The 22,059-nt window shown below is 37.5% G+C and overlaps 1 protein-coding gene across 2 annotated transcripts in view; it reads right to left on the reverse strand.

Moving 5' to 3' along the window:
* TMOD3 (tropomodulin 3) overlaps positions 1-22,059 on the reverse strand; it is an 82,641-nt gene that overhangs the window by 3,805 nt on the left and 56,777 nt on the right. Inside the window, exons 4-9 of one of the 2 annotated variants that reach the window (XM_047863551.1) lie at positions 20,564-20,686; positions 19,016-19,105; positions 8,811-8,941; positions 7,092-7,199; positions 4,174-4,317; positions 3,082-3,226 (exon numbers count right to left, since the gene is read on the reverse strand). In XM_047863551.1, the coding sequence (XP_047719507.1) occupies positions 3,082-3,226; positions 4,174-4,317; positions 7,092-7,199; positions 8,811-8,941; positions 19,016-19,105; positions 20,564-20,686 (741 nt within the window). Of the gene's footprint in view, positions 1-3,081; positions 3,227-4,173; positions 4,318-7,091; positions 7,200-8,810; positions 8,942-19,015; positions 19,106-20,563; positions 20,689-22,059 lie in introns of both variants that reach the window. The other variant, XM_047863552.1, reaches the window with a different exon arrangement.

Here is a 22,059-nt window from a genome sequence, read left to right on the forward strand (position 1 = left end):
AGATCCTGGTAATGTGGCATAAGGTCACATGAGGGTACCATAATAAACTTTGGCCACCAAAGTGGTCAACTAATTCAGTGGATGGTGTACAGAAAGGCGCATATATCTCAGGAGTTCCCAGCCTCTTCACAGACTGATGACCCCAAACCATTAGGCTGTACTCAGTAACAGTAGGACAGAGTCCTCAGGCAGACATGCAAGTGATGTGCATAAAAGCTTGTCTAGCTACTGGCTGGGTGCTAGCTAGAAAGTAAAAACCAGGAGATAAAAAGTATCAAGTTCCCATGAACATTTTTATACTTAAATAATTAAGTACACCCCGGGCTCTAATTTTAGTTCATGTTAATGAAAAGCAGGTTTCCTGTGTTTACTGAAATACTAAGGGAAAAAATCAAATAGAGACTTGAGTCCTCAAATACAAATCTAATTCATATATATAGATCTCTGAAAAACAGAAATATCGAAAGGTAAATCAGATTAACTCTTTAGGGTAGAACATTTCCAAGAAAAATTTGAATTGCAGCAGGATTTGGATGTTATTGGCAGACCATTTATGATGTTAAAATGCATGTTATAGGGGTTCTTGGGTTACCCAGTTGGTTGAGCATCTGACTCTTGAATTTGACTCAGGTCATGATCCCAGGATCATGGGATCAAGCCCTGTATGTGGCTCCTTGATGAGTGTGGAGCCTGCTTCAGATTCTCTCTCTCTGCCCCTCCCCCCACCCACTCACATGCTTGCTCTCTCTCAAAATAATGTAAAATAAAATAAAATGCATGTTATTAAAAAATACATGTTGTAAACAAGATCTAAGACAAAGTGGAGCAAACAAGAAAGGAAGAAAATTAATTATGTGGTTAGCTAGTGTAAGGACAGTAATAGGAGACTCAAAGTTCAATCATATATTGCAACATATACCATATAATCTCTTTGCTGCTACAGCTAGGACACTTCTTAGCTGGAGAGATGGGAGTAGGTAAGAGTATTTGGATGAACAGAAAATAATGAGAAGATTATCAAAATCAACACTAAAGATCTGATACAGCCCGATTTGCAAGATGAAGAAAAACAATATGCCCAAGAGATTGTGTGTATGTTTCAAGTTTTGTTCTTTGGCATCTCTTTCTGGTGGCTACATAATTAGATTGCATATCAGAGCACATGTCTTTATGCTGGCAGCCTTGATCTGTGGGCAGCAATCAACGCAGGGCTCTAAAAAAAAGCTGCGGGTGCTAGGAGCACATAAAATGCAAGATGGGCCCAAGAGCCATTTCCGACTCTTCCTTGGCGCCTACTTGTTACAAGCAGATCCTCGGCTCAGCCTCTAGACAAGAAGCTTATAAATTTGGCCCTATTAACAATTCTTTGGCAATTTCTTTCCAAAACCTACTCCACTAATACAGGTTCTCAATACTCTATGATCCATCAATTGCAAATAAGTTCTAACCTCATATCCTATCTCTGGAAGAGTAAATAGTTATTTTTTGAAGTATCATTTTAATCATGTATTTGGTGGCCTATAATGGCTCTCCAATGCCTCCCACAAAAAATCCAAAGAAATGAAGTTTCTTCCCATGTAATTTTAGTGCCTTCTACTAGCATTCCCTCTTAATCTGCTGACATCACTTTTTTATTGTTAGCTTTAAGCAGCAAGTACTTATTGAAGAATTATTCTCAAGGCAGCATCCTGCAACGAGAGTCAGTTTTCAAACTCTACAAGCTGTCCTCAGTATATAAATAACTCGCTTGATCCCAAATCTGGGTTTTTAATCCGTGCAATTCCCCCACTCCAGGAATGTCCTTATTCTCATTTCATGTCTCAAAATCTGGCTTGGATCAGAATGCAACAGCATGAGGTGGGGGTCTAGAGAGCTACCAACACAAAGCTGTCTGCTTTCTCTCAGTTCTGCTTCACATCAGACCACACCTTCAACATGACCTCCTCATCTCTATTACATGTGGCCCCCGGCACCTACTCACCTGCACAATGTCAACTGAAAGCAGCCTAGGAAATAGTTTTTATGTGTTCTCTCATCTTTTGGTATATTGTTGATTCTTGATGTAATTAGCGTGACTTTGCAAATTACACTGAGAATCAACAGTATACCAAACACACCAATTTCCTAAAATGCAAGAGGCTAAAATCTTCTATGGGAAACTAAGTCATTGAAGGACAGAAAGGGTTTGGACTAATACTCTTCAAAGTAATTTGGGTTGAGGGAAGGAGGCTGTAACATTTTCTGCATTTAAAGAATGCAAACTCAAATATGGTTGAAGCTTAAAAGAACTGCCTCACTTTGAAGGTGCTATTCGGTTTAGGAAATGTTATTTTATCTCTTGTCTAAGTACCTCTTTAAAAAATCTTTCAGTGACAAACACAAAAGGTTCAATTTTTGGAAACATGTAGAAACAAAATTATAAGCATCATATTCTTTAATTCAGCCTTGGCCAGAACACTTGCATCAAACAGAAGCACAAGCCTCAGCAGTATTTCAGTGGGAACCAGGAAAAAAAAAAAGGGCAACGTCTGACACTGACTGATGTGCACTGCGAGAGGACAACCTGCCCGGTAATGGCTGTGTCAGGGAGACCGGTAAGGACAGCCAACACTTGTGTGCCACACACTATAAAACTTGTATCAAAACTAGAATTACTCCATATTTTATCATGTAAAACTGGATTTCTGTCTAGGCCTGTTTGATAAAAAGGGCAAAAAACTTTCCTGTCATGTTGAAATCTTTAATCAGGAGGTGGCTTGTAACAGAGAACAAAATATTTGTTACAGGTAGCATTTATTGTTTCTCGTAGAAAACCGTTCACTTAAAGCTGTGAAATATTTGTAAGCAGACCCACTAACCCAATAATCACTACAACTGCGCTTAAACTGAACTCTACTTCAATCAATATAAAAAGGCTTGTGCAGATTTAAAAAACAAAGGCCAAGTAATTTGTGCAGATTTAAAAAACAAAGGCCAAGTAATCTGTGTTAACATTTTTTTTTTAAAGTAAAAAAATGTTCCTCTAATACAGCAGCTTAATGATATAATTCAGAAATTTGATTTGAAATGCCTATGTCTTACCTAAGTCATTGTTTTTTGTTATAGCATTAGCTGCCCTGGTTCGGGGTCCCTGCTGTGTAAACTGATAACCAAATTTAAGGATATTTGTATTTTCCTCAAGCATGTTGGCGATTTCCAATTCCACAGCTGTCCCCAACTGTTGCCTCTGGAATAATTAAAAATAAAGAACAGTATTAATAAACTAATTTAAAATATTTTTCGAGGTAAATCAAGACTAAGATATTCAGGTACATGCTGATTCTGTTGGTCTTTTTAAGTTTTCCCAATTCTTACAATATACATAAATAAGATAAACAAATCTTAAAGTTCAGTATATGATCATACAGACATCAAAAAATGAAGATTACCAAAACAAGATACCACTTCATACCCATTATTACAGGATGACTATAATCAAAAAGACAATAACAAGTGTTGGCAAGAATGTGGAAAAATTGGGAACCTCACACATGCTGGCACAAATGTAAAATGGTGCAGTCGCTGTGGAAAACAACATGGCCATTCCTCAGAAAGTTAAACACAGCGTTACCACTTGACCTCGCAATTCCACTCCTAGGTATATGTCCATGAGAAATGAAAACCTATGTTCATATAAAAACCTGTATACGAATGTTCGTATCAATATTCCTAACGTTCAAAAGGTAGAAATAACCCAAATAGATTATTCAGCCATAGAGATTAACTACTGATACATATTACAACATGGATGAACCTGCAGAATATTTTGCTAAGTGAAAGACAGTAGACACAAAAGACCATATACTATATAATTCCATTTATATGAATTGTCCAAAATAGGTAAATGTGTAGAGACAGAAAGTGAATTAGTGATTGCCAGGGGCTGGTGGGAGGGGAGATGAAAATGTTCTGGAATTAGTGGTGATGGCTGCACAACTCTATAAATATGCTAAAAACCCATACTAAAAATACTAAGTTAACATTCTGGATGCTTCAAATGTCTTCATCTCCTTTCAGGCCACCACCTTCCCACAAGATTGCCCCAAAGCCTTCCTCCCACCTGCCTCCTAAACCCCAACCCCTACACAGCAGAGTGGGCTGGAGATCCCACAGTTATCGCTGTAGAACACTGACCTGATTGTCAATCTTGAGCTCTGCCAGGGTTTCATTATCTCTCAAAGCATCAATCAGTGCTAGAATCCCAGCTCCTGTAATAAAGTTGGACTCCATATTTAAGCTCTTCAAATTTTTGTTCACTCTCAGCATATCTGCAAAAGCCTAGAAATTAAAGAAAGTATTTGAAGATAAAAATTGACAGCGTCTATCACATACCTACTATAAACAAATACACTAATTAACAGAACAGCTTTGATGTTTCTCGTTAGGTTGTTTTATCTTGACACACTACCTCACAGGCTTCACATGTATCTACTTTTCACAAGTACCCTGTCACAATATTTAGATTTGTCACTGTTGGTAATATTCTCTGCTGCTGTTCACACTGTTATGTTCATTCACACCCTACTCCTTGCTTCTTTCCCCTGTGTCTCTCAGTTTCTCTCAGTTTCTGGGTAGGACTAATTTCATCAAGGTCTCTTTGGAACAACTTTTCCTACTTAGGTCCTACTGCAGTTAGGTTACTGTGTCACCAAAGGAGGATAAATTGTGGATTGCTTTTCAGGGCAGAGACCAGAAGGGATGCCTAAGGCAGAAGGCCAGAAAAGCTCACAGATAAGCAGAACTTAAAGTCAAGTTAAAACAACAGGCAAGAGGGGGCAGACAGAACTTGGGACAGGTATCTATTTCACTTTTGACACTACATAAAAAAGCTGGCTTTGAGATGGGAAAGATGGATGTGGGCAGCTCAGTGAGGAGACTATTGCAACAATCCAGGTGAGAGAAGATGGTGGCTAAGACTGACCAAGGTGGTAGTTGAGGAAGGGGTGAGAAGTAGTTGGATTCTGGAATATTTTGAAGACAAGGCTGGATATACATTTAAGGTGGTGAGAAAGGGAAGTCAAGGATGACTCCATTTCTTTCTGTCTTAAGCAAATGAAAGAGTGAAGTTGTCATTTAGTGAGACAGGAATGAGTGGGAAAGGAGCATGTGTGGGAGGGAAGTCAGGAGTTCAGTTTGGGACTATTTGGGATGTCTGTTAGACATCCAAGCAAACTGTTAAGTAAGTAGGTGGACATGAGTATGGATTTCAGGACAGAGGCACCAACAGGGGATAATAACACTGGAAGTCAGCAGCATATATAGAAAATACACAGCAGGGGCGCCTGGGTGGCGCAGTCGGTTAAGCATCCGACTTCAGCCAGGTCACGATCTTGCGGTCCGTGAGTTCGAGCCCCGCGTCAGGCTCTGGGCTGATGGCTCAGAGCCTGGAGCCTGTTTCCGATTCTGTGTCTCCCTCTCTCTCTGCCCCTCCCCCGTTCATGCTCGGTCTCTCTCTGTCCCCAAAATAAATAAACGTTGAAAAAAAAAAAAAAAGAAAAAAAAAAGATAATACACAGCAAAGAAACAGAGTGACATCAACTAGAAAGTGAGTGTAGACAGAGAAAAGAAAAGGGCCCAGGACTGAGCCCTGGGTCATTCCAATCCTTAGAGGTTGGGGAGATAAGGAGCAACCAGCATAGGGACCAGAGAAGGGATGTTCAATGAGGAGGGAGGAGAATCAAAGCGAGTGATGGCCTCAAAGCCAAGTGAAGAAAAAGGTTCATACCTTAACCCAGGAATGCAAGGTTGATTTAATATGCAAAAGTTCATCAATATAATATACCAGATTAATAGAGTAAAGGACAAAAACCACATGATCATCTCAATAGACACATTGAAAGCAGCTGATGAAATCCAACACTGTAGATCCATGAATGAAATCCTCTGCAGATGTCAAAAGGTCTAGAACTTTATGCAGTGATATGAAAAGATCTCTAAGATATACTGTTGAGTGAAAAATTAAGTTGCAAAACAGCATATATTGCATGACTTCATTTTTGTTTTTAAAAATTATAGAAAATTGGGGCGGCTGGGTGACTTAGTTGGTTGAGCATCTGACTCTTGATTTCAGCTCAGGTCATGATCCCAGGGTCGTGGGATGGAGCACCATGTTGGGCTCTGTACTGAGCATGGAGCCTGCTTAAGATTCTCTCTCTTTCTCTCTCTCTCCCCCCCACTTGCCTGTTTGCACTCTAAGAATAAAAAATAAAATAAAATTGAAAAATTATAGAAAAGAAATACAGGTGGGAATGCAAGCTGGTGCAGCCACTCTGGAAAACAGTATGGAGGTTCCTCAAAAAACTAAAAATACAACTACCCTACGACCCAGCAATTGCACTACTAGGCATTTATCCACGGGATACAGGTGTGCTGTTTCAAAGGGACACATGCACCCCCATGTTTATAGCAGCACTATCAACAATAGCCAAAGTATGGAAAGAGCCTAAATGTCCATCGATGGATGAATGGATAAAGAAGATACCACATTTTCTTTGGAGTGTTACTCGGCAATCAATAAGAATGAAATCTTGCCATTTGCAACTACATGGATGTAACTGGAGGGTACTATGCTAAGTGAAATTAGACAATGACAAAAATCATATGACTTCACTCATATGAGGACTTTAAGAGACAAAACAGATGAACATAAGGGAAGGGAAACAAAAATAATATAAAAACAGGGAAGGGGACAAAAAAGAGACTCATAAATATGGAGAACAAACTGAGGGTCACTGGAGGAGTTGTGAGATGGGGGGATGGGCTAAATGGATAAGGGGCACTAAGGAGTCTATTCCTGAAATCATTGTTGCACCATATGCTAACTAATTTGGATGTAAACTTTAAAAAATAAAAAATGAAATTAAATAAATCAAATTATTTAAAAAAAAGAAAAGAAATACAGGAACAAACCCACAAAATAGATTATGTACTGCTTAATAGCTAAATATCAACTGAAAAAAGAGTAAGTCATGTTCATAAAATCAGTTTAGCCATCTCTGTAACACGCTTGTATATAGCCATCATTTCAATATTATCAATAGTAGCTTACTTACAGCAGCAACAGGGTCATTGCTCCGGGTGGCTGCAAGACTGAAATATTTCACATGTGTGTTGGTTTCCAAAGCTTTTGCAAAATCTTTTAGAGTTGGAATTGGGATATTCTTGAAAGACAATATGTGAAATATTACATTTTAGTTTTCAAGAAATTCAGTCTATTAATCAAATATATTTGTACTTTTTTTTTTAAGTTAAATGTACTCAAATTATATACACATAACATTTAGTCTACAAATGAAAACAAACAACCTCCTTCATATCTATGTGATTTCTCTCTTATGGTACATCTGCACAAACGGTTGATCTAGAGCAGAGTATATATCATTATTTCTCTAGCATTTAAAGAAATTTCCATTATTCTACACTTAACTATTTGGATTATAGGAAGTCAACACCTTAGTATTCAAAATGGATCCACTTTTCTACGGAGAGAGAGAGAGGTCACTTAGTTTAAGCTACAAGGCATTAAGTGAGATTAATCTTACACTACCTGACACGTGGAAAGATAGACTTCTAGAAGGCACTAATTTCTCCCTTTAGTACCAAGACTACAATTCCCTGTAGCCTGGTTATTTTTTGACCATTACTGTTGATTTAGAATGTGAGGATTTTTTTTTAATTAAAATTAGTGATCAACTAGTAATGTTAGCTTTTTCCAAGGCTTTCCTTTTTTTGCTCAGAGGAAGGAACAGCTGCTAAAGGAACAGAAAGGTCTTATTCTCTAGCTTCTTATAATTACCAGATGCTCCCACAGCCCTCAAAAGACACAAAATGAGGAATTAAAAAAATAATAAAATAAAAAGGAATTCTTAATGTAGCTCTTATACAATGACCATTACTCTAGAGATAATTTGAATTTACTCTTCATAAATTTAATTATCCCTAGGCCCTCCTACCTCATTTCTCCTTTACTCCAAGGAAGAGCTACATTTTTAACAACTCAGTAAGATCCCAGAAAGCCTATTTCTAGGTGTCTACTCAAGAGAAATGAAAACATGTTCGCATGTTCATTATGTGTTTAATGGCTTTATTATAATCATCCCAAACCAGAGAGAATCCACAGGTCTATCAACTGGTGAATGGATAAACAAACTGCAGCACATCCACACAACAGAATACTGCTCAACAAACTGATACATCCAATCACAGAGATGAATCTCAAATGCATTATGCTAAGTGAAAGAAGCCAGACTCAAAAGACTACATACTATATGATTTCATTTGTAATGCATTCTGGAGAAGGCAAAATGATAGGGAAAGAAAACATATCAGTTGCTGTCAGGGGCAGAAAATGATGACAAAGGGGAGTAACATGTTCTACATCTGTGGTGGTGGTGATCTTACAACTTATGTATTTGTCAAACTCACTGGACCTGTGCATGAAATAGCGAGAGTTTCACTATATATCAATTATACCTCAAGAAACCTGATTAAAAAAAAAAAAAGAACCCAAAAGACTAAAAAACTCTTTTTACTTTGAGAGCCAGAGAGATTTATGCTGACAGTCTGTAGGGTTTACAGGTTTACATGCTACTCTTTAAAAAGCAAGTCAGAAAAATATTACACCTTAAGCTCTAGGAATCTAAGCATACTGTTAGGACCAAAAACTTTACCTTTAAGTAGAAAGAATTACACTATATCAAAACTGCCCAAACTCTCATCCTACAGCTGACTCAAAGCAATTAAAAACTTTATTAGTTGCTTAGCATACCTACCTTTATATTATTCAAATTGACTTCAACAAGACGAACATCATTTTCTTTAATTCTCTTTAAAGTCTCTTCAACATCGGTTGGATTTGGTGGCTCATCAAATACTGGAAGAATCTTTTCACCTTTCACCACATCTGTAGTAACAAATGAAAAGAGTAAGTGTCTTATTGGCTGATACTATTACAGTGAATTCATATATGAACTTGATCACACACACATACATGCACGTTCAATAGAACTAACCAGAAAGTTCCCCCCACAATTTCTAAATGATCCGTTATGTGTTGACACATATTTAAAGCACTCAAATAAAATGTTATCCTCTTGTATTGTTTTCTCTGAGATTTAATTAGTAATTACTGTAAAAGCAGTAAGAATCACAGACTTGAAGAAACATAGCCTCGGTGAAAAGAGTAAAGTGAAGGAAGGATACATGACCTCTTTCTCTTATGGGGAGTACTACACCTGGGGAAAGGGGGAGGACGAGCAGGAACAGGGAATGGGGAGACAGAGAAGCAACGGTATATAGAAGAGCTACTGATACAGAAATCCCCCAAATTACTGCCCTCCTTCACTTCTATCCCCCAATCCTTCAACATGTATACTATACCCACACACATAGCCAAAATACAACTATGCAAAGTTGAAAGAGGACATAAAAGCCTTGAATCTTCTAATGAGATCTAAGTGCACTTTGATGTGTGTGTAAAGGTCTATGAACATGTGTAACAGGCAAACTTTTATGGATAAATTTTCTGGGGAGAAAACCTACAGCATCAGATTCACAAAGAGTCAAATGACATAGAAAGATTGACAAGGTCACTGTCTGGCTTAGTTCTTCTTTTCTGCCTTCCTCTAGCTTTTTGTAGCAAAACTCATCTTAAGACAAAGTATACTGAATAAATTCCCTTCTTCTTTCAAAATACCACACACGTATACACATAGCATCCTGAGGAGATCAACTTAGATGATGGTCTGAAAATTATTTTCCTGAGGAGAGTTGAAACATCTGGGTGTATCTAGACTGGACACATATATTAAAAGGAAGTATGCACACTGTTTTCAGATTTATCCTGTAGAAGGAGAAGAGAATTTCAAGTTGTTCTGAAAGGCTGGGTTAGAACAGGTGTAGGTTGCCAGGAGGCAGAATATGGTTCAATACAAGGACCAGCTTCCTATCAGAGCTCTGCTAAAAGGACAGAATGGGCTCCCTCTCACATAAGTTCAGCAAGGTTATCTTCTCCAAGACTATAGATCAAGGGGGCTGGAGAAAAAAGATTTCTTACCATAAAGAAAATTAAGTTCTATCTCAATTCTAAACTTTATAAAACCCAAATATTTCTTTCTTAATTCCACAGAATATATGTGTTTAAAAAGCTTTACTTCTGAATAAAGTAATGGATCCAATAAATGGAATGCTGAAACTATTAAGAAAGGCTCATGGGAGACTTTAAAATGGATGGATCAGGAGGCACCTGAGTGGCTCAGTCGGTTAAGCATCCGACCTTGATCTCAACTCAGGTCCTGATCTCAGGGTTGTGAATTCAAGCCCCATGCTGGGTTCCACACTGGGTGTGGAGCCTACTTAAAAATTTTTTAAAAAGGGATGGATTAGGCTGCTAACATGTGAACACAATGATGACTTTTGGCACATTCCCCAAAGAGGAATGACCAGACTTGATATACGATTCAATTACCACTTAGGAAGCATTCTTGCCCCAAAAAACAAAAACCAAAAAGCTGCACATACGCCTCTAGAAAATAATAGTTTTCAGAAACATAGAAGACAGAGAAATATGTAAAATGATACTACAAGGGGAAGATGGTGATGGAGTAGGAGGACCCTAGGTTCGCCTCATCCAATAAGTACAATTGGGTAACTCTCAGATCATCCTAAATACCCCAGAAATCAACCTGAAGACTAGCAGAACAAATCACAAGGTAGAAAAGAGGCAGACTGAAGAAGGTAGAAAGGGTGAAGACACAGTTGGGGAGAGAAATGGATTTGTGGCCTCTGTGGTAAGGAGGGAGCTGTAATCAGGGAGAAGGATGAGAGGCAGACTAGCACTCAGGAAGGAGCACAGGATAAATGGGTCCCACAAGCAACTGGCTTGGAAGGTGAGTGGGCCCGAATTTTGTGAGTTCTTGCAACCAGTGGGGCTTAAGGCCTGGAGTTTTAAAGGTCAGTGTGCTTGGCTGTGGGAGACCTCGGAGGATATTGAGGCTGCTGGAGAGAAGACAGGCGAACAGCCTGTGGACATACAGCGTGGAAACAACAATCTGAAGAGCGCCTGGGACATACAGTGGGGAGGTTAGTTGCCTCATCTCAGATTGTGTTCCAGAGAAGCAGCATTCACGGACCTCTTCATAAAACCATTACCCTTAAGAAAAGGACACACAGCTGACTTTCCTAATACAGAGAAACAGGCAGAGAGACTTAGACAAAATGAGAAGACAGAGGAATCTGTCCCAAATGAAAGAACAGGGCAAGAACATGGCCAGAGATATAACCAAAACAGATATAAGTAACATGTCTGATGGAGAATTTAAAGTAATGACCATAATACTCACTGGGTTTGAGAAAACAGTGGAGGACATCAGTGAGACCATTACCACAGAGAAAGGGAATAACACACCAGAGATAAAGGGCTCAAAAAAAGAAATGAAAGACAGGCCTGAAGGAAAGAACAGGATGGAAGAAGCAGAGGAATGAATTAATGACCTAGAAGACAAAGTAATGGAGAGTAATCAAACTGAACAAAAGAAAGAAAAAATAATTATGCTTATGCAAAACGAAAATAGATGTAGGGAATGCAGTGACTCCATCAAACATAGTAACATTCATATTATAGGAGTCCCAGAAGTAGAAGAGAGAAAAAGGGGCAGAGAATTTATCTGAAGAAATGATAGCTGAAAACTTCCCTAATCTGGAGAAGGAAACACATATCCACATCAGGAGGAACTGAGATCCCTCAACAAAATCACCAAAGAATTTCCACACCAAGACACATTGTAATTAAAATGGAAAAAAATAGTGATAAAGAAAAACCATTAAAAACAGCAAGACAAAAGAAGACAGTTACAATACAAAAGAAACCCGATAAGGCTATCAGAATTTTTCAGCAGAAACTATCCAAGCCAGAAGGGAGTGCCATGATATATTCAAAGTGCTGAATGGGAAAAACCTGTAGCCAAGAATACTCAATCCAGCAAGGCTATCATTCAGAATACAAGGAGAGGGGTGCCTGGGTGGCTTAGTTGGTTAAGCGTCCAACCGTTATTTCGGCACAGGTGGTGATCTCGTGGTTCGTGAGTTGAAGCCCCACATTATGATCTGTGCTGACAGTGTGGAGCCCAGTCAGATCCTCTGTCTCCCTCTCTCTCTGTCCCTTCCCAGCTTGTGTGTGCTCTCTCTCTCTCAAAAATAAATATATTAAAAAATGTTAAGAATAGGAGAAATAAAGTTTCCCAGACAAACACTTAAAGGAGTTCATGACCACCAAACCTTCCCAGCAAGATATATTAAAGGGGACTCTTTGAGTGGAAAAGAAAGACCAAAAGTGACAATATGAAGGTAGGAAACACAGACGCAGTAAAAATGAAGATTTCTGTAAAAAATGAGTCAAGGAATTCACAAAGTAAAAGGATATAAAATACGACACCATATACATAAAACATGAGGAAGACAGAAGAATGGGTTCAAACTTTACTACCAGCTTAATATAAACTGCTATATGCAGAAGACATTATATACAAACCTAATGATAACCAGAAATCAGAAACTACAAACTGGGGTGTCTGGGTGGCACAGTTTGTTAAGTGTCCAATTCTTGATTTCAGCTCAGGTCATAATCTCATGGTTTGTGGGTTGAGTTCTGCATCAGGCTCCACATTGACAGCATGGAGCCTGCTTGGAATTTTCTCTCCCTCTGTCTTGCAAAGTAAATAAACTAAAAAAAAAAAACCAAACTAATAGATATGCAAAGAATAAAGACAAAGAAATCCAAATATATCACTAAAGAAAGCCAACAAACCATGAAAGAAAAGATCAGAGAAAATCTGCAGAAACAACCACAAAACAAGTAAGAAAATGGTAATAAATATGTACCTATAATTACTTTGAGTGTAAATGTACTAAATGCTCCAGTCAAAAGACACAGGATAACAGCATAGATTAAAAAAACAAGACCCATCTATATATGCTGCTTATAAGAGAATAATTCTAGACTTAATGACACCTGCAGATTCAAAGTGAGGGGATGGAGAACCATCTATCATGCAAATGGATGATAAAAGAAAGCTGGAGTAGCAGTGCTAATATTGGACAAAATAGACTTTAAAACAAAGACTGTAACAAGAGACAAAGAAGGACACTATATAATAATAAAGGGAATAATCCAACAAGATAGGACAATTGTAAATATTTATGCACCCAAAATGGAAGCACCCATATACATAAAATAGTTATTAACAAACATTAAGGGAACTAATCAGTAATCATGCAACCATAGTAGGGGACTTTAACACCCCACTTACATCAATGGACAGATCATCTAAACAATCATCAAGAAAACAATTGATTTGATTGTCTGGACCAGACAGATTATTCAGAACATTCTATCCTAAAACAGTAGAATACACGTTCTTTTCAAGTGCACATAGAACATTCTGCAGAACAGATCATATAGTAGGCCACAAAACAAGCCTCAACAAATTAAAAAAGACTGAAGTCATACCATGCATCTTTTCTGACCACAACACTAGGAAACTAGTAATCAACCACAAGACAAAATCTGGAAAGACCACAGACACATGGAGGTAAATAACATGCTACCAAACAATGAATGGGTCAACCAGGAAATAAAATGTGAAATTAAAAAGTGCATGGAAACAAATGAAAATGAAAATACAAGGGTTCAAAGCCTTTGCAATGCAGCAAAATTGGTTCTAAGAGGGAAGTTTCTAGCAATACAGGCCTACTGCAAGAAATAAGAAAAATCTCAAACGACCTAACCTTACACCTAAAGAAGCTAGAAAAAGAACAAACAAAACCTAAAACCAGCAGAAGGAAGGAAATCATAATGTTAAGAGCAAGAATAAATGATATAAAAACAAACAAACAAAAAAGCCCCACAATACAACAGATCAATAAAACCAGGAACTGCTTCCTTGGGGAAAAAAAAACAAAAAAAAAAAACACACACAAAAAAACCCTGATAAACTCCTAGCCAGAATTATCAAGAAAAAAAAGAGAAAAGACCCAAATAAAATCACAAATGAGAGAGAAGAAATAACAAACACTACAGAAATACAAACAGCTATAACAGATTATTATGAAAAACTATTTAAGCCAACTATTTAAGCCAACAAACTGGACAACCTAGAAGAAATGGATAAACTCGTCAACATATATAAATTACCAAAACTGAAACTGTTAAAAATGGAAATATTTGAACACAGTGATTATCAGCAAAGAAATTAAGTCAGTAATCAAAAAACTCCAAGAAATAAAAGTCCAGGACCAGATGGCCTCACATGTCAATTTTACCAAACATTTGAAGAATTAATACCTATTCTTTTCAAACCATTCCAAAATATAGAAAAGGAACACTTCCACATTTGTTCTGAGGCCAGCATTACCCAGATACCCAAGTCAGATAAAGACACCACAAAAAAAGAGAACTATAGTTCAAATCTCTGATGAACATAGATGCAAAAATCCTCAGCAAAATACTAGCAAACTGAATCCTACAATACACTAAAAAAATCATTCACCATGATCAAGTGAACTTATTCCTGGGTTGTTGGGTGGTTCAATATTCACAAATCAATGTGATACAATGTGATGTATAAATAAGAGAAAGGATAAGAAGCATATGTTCATTTCAACAGACACAGAAAAAGCATTTGACAAAGTACAACATCCATTCATGATAAAAACCCTCAACAAAGTAAGTTTACAGGGAATATACCTCAACATAACAAAGGCCATTGATGAAAAACCCACAGCTAACATCTTTAATGAGGAAAAACTGAGAGCTTTTCCACTAAGGTCAGGAACAAGACAAGGATGTCCATTCTCATCATTTTACCTTTCCTTTTTTTTAAGTTCATTCGTTTTTGAGAGAGAGAGAATGCGAGCAGGGAAGGGACAGTGAGAAGGAGACAGAGCATGCCAGGCAGGCTCTGTGCTGCCAGCACAGAGACAGATGCAGGGATTGAACTCATGAACCGTGAGATCATGACCTGAGCCAAAACCAAGAGTTGAAAGCTTAACCAAGTGAGCCACCCAGGCACCCCTCACTCTCACCACTTTTATTCAACAGAGTGCTGCAGGTCCTAACCACAGCAATCAGACAACAAAAAGAAATAAAAGGCAACCAAATCACAAGGAAGAAGTATAACTTTCACTATTTTCAGATGACAGGACACTTTATATAGAAAACCCAAAAGACTCCACCAAAAAATTGCTAGAACTGATAAACAAATTCAGTAAAGTCACAGGATACATAATGAACGTATTGGTTGTATTTCTACACACCAATAAGGAAACAGCAGAGAGATAAAGATGACAATCCCATTTACAATTGTACCCAAAATAATAAGATACCTAGGAATAAACCTAACCAAAGAGGTAAAAGATCTGTACTCTGAAAACTATAAAACACTGATGAAAGAAAGTGAAGACAACACAAAGAAAGGCAAAGACATTCCAGGTTCATGGATTGGAAGAACAAATATTGCTAAAACATCTATACTACCCAAAGCAATCTACACCTTTAATACAATCTCTACCAAAATACCAAGAGCATTTTTCACAGAACTAGAACAAACAATTCTAAAATATGAATGGAACCATAAAAGACCCAGGATAACCAAAGCAATCTTGAAAAAGAAAACCAAAGCTGGAGGAATCACAATTCCAGACTTCAAGGTATATTACAAAGCTTTAGTAATCAAAACAGTATGTATTGGCATAAAAATAGACACATAAATCAACAAACACAGTAGAAAACCCAGAAATAAACCCTTAAGTTTATGGTCAATTAATCTTCAACAAAGCAAGAAAGAATATCCAACAGGAAAAAGTCTCTTCAACAAACGGTGCTGGGAAAATTGAACAGCAAACACACAAAAGAATGAAATTGGACCACCTTTTTACAACAGAGCAAAAATAAATTCAAAACAGATTAAAGATCTAGATGTGAGAACTGAAACCATAAAAATCCTAGAATGAGCACTGGCAGTAATTTCTCTGACACTGGCTACACCAACCTTTTTCTAGATAGGTCCCCAGACGCAAAGGAAACAAAAGCAAAAATAAACTATTGGGCTATATCAAAACAAAAACTCCTGCACAGAGAAGGAAACAATCAACAAAACTAAAAAGGCAACCCACAGAATGGGAAAAGATATTTGCAAATGACATATCTGATGAAGGGTTAGTATCCAAAATATATAAAGAACTCATAGAGCTCAATACCCTAAACCCAAACAATCCAATCAAAAAATGGGCAGAAGACATGAAAAGACATTTCTCCAAAGAAAACATAGAGATGGCCAACAGACACATGAAAAGATGCTCATCATCACTAATCATCAGGGAAATGCAAATCAAAACTACTATGAGATAACACCTGTGAGAATGGCTAATACCAAAAACATGAGAAACAACAAGTGTTGGTGAGGATATGGAGAAAAAGGAATCCTCTTGCTTTGTTGGTGGGAATGCAGACTGGTGCAGCAACAGTGGAAAACAGTATGGAGTTTCCTCAAAAAAGTTAAAAATAGAGCTACTCTACAGCCCAGCAATCACACTACTGGGTATTTACTCAAAGAATACAAAAACACTAATTCAAAGGGATACATGTACCTCAATATTTATAGCAGCATTATTCACAATAGGCAACATATAGAGGCAGCTCAAATATCCATCAAGTGATGAATGGATAAAAAGATGTGGTGTGTGTATGTATATATATATATATACACATATATATATGTATACACACACACACATCTTTTTATATACATATATATGTACATATGTATATGTGTGTGTGTGTGTGTGTGTGTGTGTGTGTATATATAATGGAATATTATTCAGCCATAAAAATGAATGAAATCTTGCCATTTGCAATGACTTGGGTGGAGCTAGAGAGTATAATGCTAAGTGAAGTAAGTCAATAAGACAAAGACAAATGCTACATGATTACACTCCTCCGTGGAATTTAAAAAACAAAACAAACAAGCTAAGGGAAAAAGAGAGAAACTAAGAAACAGACTCAACTATACAGAACTGAAGGGTACCAGAGAAGAGGTGGGTGGGGGGGATGGGTGAAATAGGTGATGGGGATTAAGAACTGCACTTGTGATGAGCATCAGGCGATTAAAATTTAAAAAAAAAGTGATACTACAAGGTTGCAATCAGTCAAACTGAGAATGTGGAAAATTTGACATGACAACCCAGTTTCTTAAAGAAATGGATACCATGAAGAAAGGGGAAGAGAGGTTGAGGAGGGGAACTGTTAAGTTAAGAGGGGGGCGCCTGGGTGGCTCAGTCGGTTAAGCGTCTGACTTCGGCTCAGGTTGTGATCTCATGGTTCATGGGTTCAAGCCCCATGTCAGGCTCTGTGTTGACAGGTCAGAGCCTGCAGCTTGCTTCAGATTCTGTCTCCACTCTCTCTGCCCCTCCCCCACTCGTGCTCTGTCTCTGTCTCTCCAAAATGAATATTAAAAAAATAATAAATTAAAAAAATAATAAAAATAAACTTAAAAAAAAAGAAAAATCAAGTTCCAAGAAATATCTACAGTATGATCCCATTTTTGTAAAAAACAAGACTATGTAAACCGTGTGTGTGTGTGTATGTGTGTGTGTGTATGTCTTTGTATGAACATAGAAGTCTAGAAAGACATATACCAAACTGTTAACAATTAAGGTTAGGGGTGGGGAGAGCGGAAGGCATGATGGCTATGAACAAAGACACTTTTTTTTTTTTAATGTTTATTTATTTTTGAGAGCAAGAGTGAGAGCGACAGCGAGACAGAGTGTGAGTGGGGGAGGGCAGAGACAGAGGGAGACAAAGAATCTGAAGGAGACTCCAGGCTCTGAGCTGTCAACACACAGTCTGATGTGGGGCTCGAACTCATGAATTGTGAGATCATGTCTTGAGCCAAAGTCGGATGCCTAATGGACTGAGCCAGGAGCCCCTGAACAGTGACACTTTTACTTATGTCATACACTTAGGTATTGCTCAAATGTGGTACAAAGATATGTATTACTTTGGTCATTTTAAAGCATCCTATAAACTATTTTTTAAAAAGCCTTGCTTTTGGCTATTTAATACTGTAACAGATTAAAAGGTTCAGATTCGGGGGTCTGGGTGGCTCAGTCGATTAAGCATCTGACTTTGGCTCAGGTCATGATCTCACAGCTTGTTGAGTTTGAGCCCCGCGTTGGGCTCTGTGCTGACAGCTCAGAGCCTAGAGCCTGCTGTGGATTCTGTGACTTCCTGTCGCTCTCTGCCCTCCCCTGCTCACACTCTGTCTCTCAAAAATAAACATTAAAAAAAATAATAAAAAATAAAAGATAAAAGTTTCAGATTCAGATGGTTTCTCCTGAATCTGATTTTTATAACATAGTTTCTTTGTTAACATTGTTGTGGTTTTCTTGAATATCAGTAACACTGAAAATAAAATCTCAACAAAAGCCAAAGTGTGATTAGCTTTCATAGTGCTTACCACTAGTATTATTTATATATTTATTTTTAATTTTTTTTCTAGTGTTTATTATTTTAAGAGAGAGAGAGTGGGAGAGAGGCAAAGAGCGAGGGAGACACAGAATCCAAAGCATTCTCCAGGCTCTAAGCTGTCAGCATGAAGTCTGACGCAGGGCTTGAACTCACGAACCGTGAGATCATGATCTGAGCCGAAGTCTGATGTTTAACCGACTGAACCACCCAGGCACGTCCCATTAGTATTATTTAGTGAGGTGAGAGTAGTTCCTATTACATTTGCTGACACATTAAGAATATTTAATACTCTATTTTCAATAGTCTTCTATGTCAATACCATCTAACTGGAATCTTAGGTTTCAAGTACTTATGTGTAACATTTGGTATGTATATACTGAAGTTGATACATGAAGATAACAAAATACAGTACATTTAACAAAGGGTTCAAATTCACAACACAGCACAAGTACTCACTTGAGAAATGTTCTTGGTCGACACCATTACTACTTCCCACTATATTACATAACTGTGCATTCGTTATCAAATTGTGCATCCCAAGGATAGCTATAAATACAGAAAAAGAAAGTTATTTTTATTTCCATCAGTTTTAACCATAAAGAATTGGTTTTTCAACCAAAAATTTGATTTTAACGTTTTCTGAACATTTTTCTACTCAATTAAAATACAGATTTTGCAGCTCCCAAAAAAGGAGACAATGTGATTAAAAAATCACCTACAATCCCTTTCTCATTAATACTCTTTTATTTTCCTCTTCATTTTGGAATTTAGATCTCCCACATTTCCGAATTCAGACCTACAACTGGAGCCAGACTAATCTTAAATGTTAATCTATGCTTAGCTCCATTTGGTAACTAAGAGAGAATATTGAAATGATCTGTGTTTGCTGTTAATACTTCGCACAAGGTTTTAGGAACAGTGCAAAAGATAGATTTTCAACCTAACCGTTATTTTTACATTTGTTAACTTTCATGTTCATTTACATTCATATTTTAGTTAAGGGTAAAATACCAAAAGTATAGTTGAACTCTCATCTGTGATATTAACTAGCATCCCTCAAAAATGACAGGAGAGATAAATTTGGTTTTTGGTTTTGATACCCTTTTTGCACAAACATGGCAGAAGCTACAGTATGCCCCCAGCCCATTCCACCCTGATGAAAGCACCATTTACAAACACCTCAGTCCTGAGCACCCCAAGGAATAAGACACCTGCTCTGGCTGTAGACTACACTTCGATTGTCCCTGTCCTGGGTCATTCCATAAGAACCATCACTCTTCTTTCACACATGTTAGCTCTTGGGGTTAGTTGGTGCTAAGATATCCCCATATGTCATATTTTTCTACCAAGGAAAATGGGTGTGTGCTGAGGCTGGTGGGGGAGATACTTGTCCAGAAAAGAAACTGGCAATGATGAAAACAACAGGGCGGTTTGGAGTGTTCCGTATATACTTCAGAAAAGATGGGAAAGTGGTGAGTATAAATGCTTTCCGGTTATTCATCTTGGGGTCCTCTTTTTCTTCAAAGTTTATTATTTATTTTTAGTAATCTCTACACTCCATGTGAGGTTCAAACTCACAATCCCAAGATCAAGAGTTGCATGCTCTACCGACTCAGCCAGCCAGACGCCCCTCATCTCAAGGTCTTCTGATAAAATGGGACAGCAGTTGATGCTGGAGACTCTTTTTCAATGCTTAGATAGGACAGCTTCTAACTGAGCACCAGCTGATGAAACATTTTTATAAAGACTTTCAAATATGGTAACATGGGAAAAGATGTCAAATAATACAATACATTCCATTAACATAAAAAGTTCACCACTGACAGTATTTTAAAAACTGAAATCCTTTATGTCACATTTATAGTGTACAAAACAAAGCCAAATATGTGGTCACTGATTCAACAGCACTTTGCTAGGCAAAGGAAGCATCTGTATGACGTATACAGGATGTGCTGGTACTCCCCTCCCCTCCACACTCATTCACAAATGTGTTTTAGGAGATACCTGCAAGGTCACACAATTCTGTATCAGAAGCACTTGTCAAAGCTTCTTCTAATTCTGGGTCAAGAGATACTTTTTCTTCTGTGAAAGTCTGTACAGGCTTCTGTTTAGGGATAAATATTTTCCCTGTAAAATAAAGCAGTTTGTTAATTCCAATACTACTGCTATGAACTAACTTATTAAAAATTTACTCTTCTAACAAAAATTATGAAAAGTACAATTGAAGCTGAAGGAAAAAGTCAACAAGATAAACAATTACAATAACATTTCATCTTCAATATGTATTATAAGTTTCCAGGGCAATATTTGGCTGTACAAGTTGAAATGAAGAAAAAAAAAAAAAACACACCTGAGGAATTCTATTTGTGAAATTAAAAATAGGATCTTTTTGAAGTAATTATGAATTACTAAACAAATAGCGAATTAAAAGATGAATATAGGAATAAATTTTAAGAATCTATAAAACTTTAGAGAGATTTAAAAGACCCTGCAAAATCCACTTTTTTTAATTATTATTTTTTTAAGTTCTTATTTATTTAAGAGAGACAGAACAAGCAGAGGATGGGTAGAGACAGGGGGACAGAAGATCCAAAGCAGGTTCTGTGCTGAAAGCAGAGAGCCTGGCGTGGGCTCAAACTCAAAAACTGTGAGATCATGACCTGAGCTAAAACCAAGAGTCAGACGCTTAACTGACTGAGCCATCCAGGCGCCCCTCTACTTTTTTATTCTTAAGCAACAAGCTGTTACAGTCACTTAGGGGATGGCAGAGGCAATTTTGATTCCAGAAATTCAAGATCTAATTGCAAAGAAATTCCTGTATGTTCTAAGTGGTTTCGTGAAACTTTAGGTCACTGTTCATCTAAGCCTCGATGGAAACTAACAAGGGTTACCTGATAAGAAACTATTACGTGAAAATCAGTATTTTATTACCATATGTCCAACGCAAGATTGAAAACATGAAGAGAATGAGAAGTGATAATGACACAACTGCTGATCAAATAAGATGTACTCACATGGCAGAGCCTGAGTTACTAAGATTGCCTCCAGTTTCTCTCCCAGGACAAGTGAAAAGTCTTACTAAGTGATCTGGAAAAGGCCTATGCATAGATTCACAGATGTGCCAAAGAAACTACCAGAGAAATATGAAAGAATATGTGGCCTGATGGATCTATGCAGTGCTCTATCAAAAGAATGTGGGTTTAGAATCAGTGAGTGTTGTGTACTTCTTCAAGGTACACATCAATTAGTGTACCCATAAGGAATCCCACCACAATAGACTGCTCCCAGGACTCTGGCCAAAACTGTTCAGCTATTTTCTGCTAAGCCCATCTAAAGGATCTTAATTTCTGATATTGTATGTTTTTTATGTTTAGCATTTCCATTTAGTTCTTTTTTAAAAAATAGTTTCCACGTGTCTGCTGAAATTCCTCATTTGTTCATGCGTGCTGTCTACCTTGTCCCTCAGATTTTTTGGCATTTGTTACAGTTATTTTTAAAGT

Source organism: Prionailurus viverrinus, chromosome B3 (assembly GCF_022837055.1).
Source record: "Prionailurus viverrinus isolate Anna chromosome B3, UM_Priviv_1.0, whole genome shotgun sequence".
Lineage (NCBI taxonomy): Eukaryota > Metazoa > Chordata > Mammalia > Carnivora > Felidae > Prionailurus > Prionailurus viverrinus.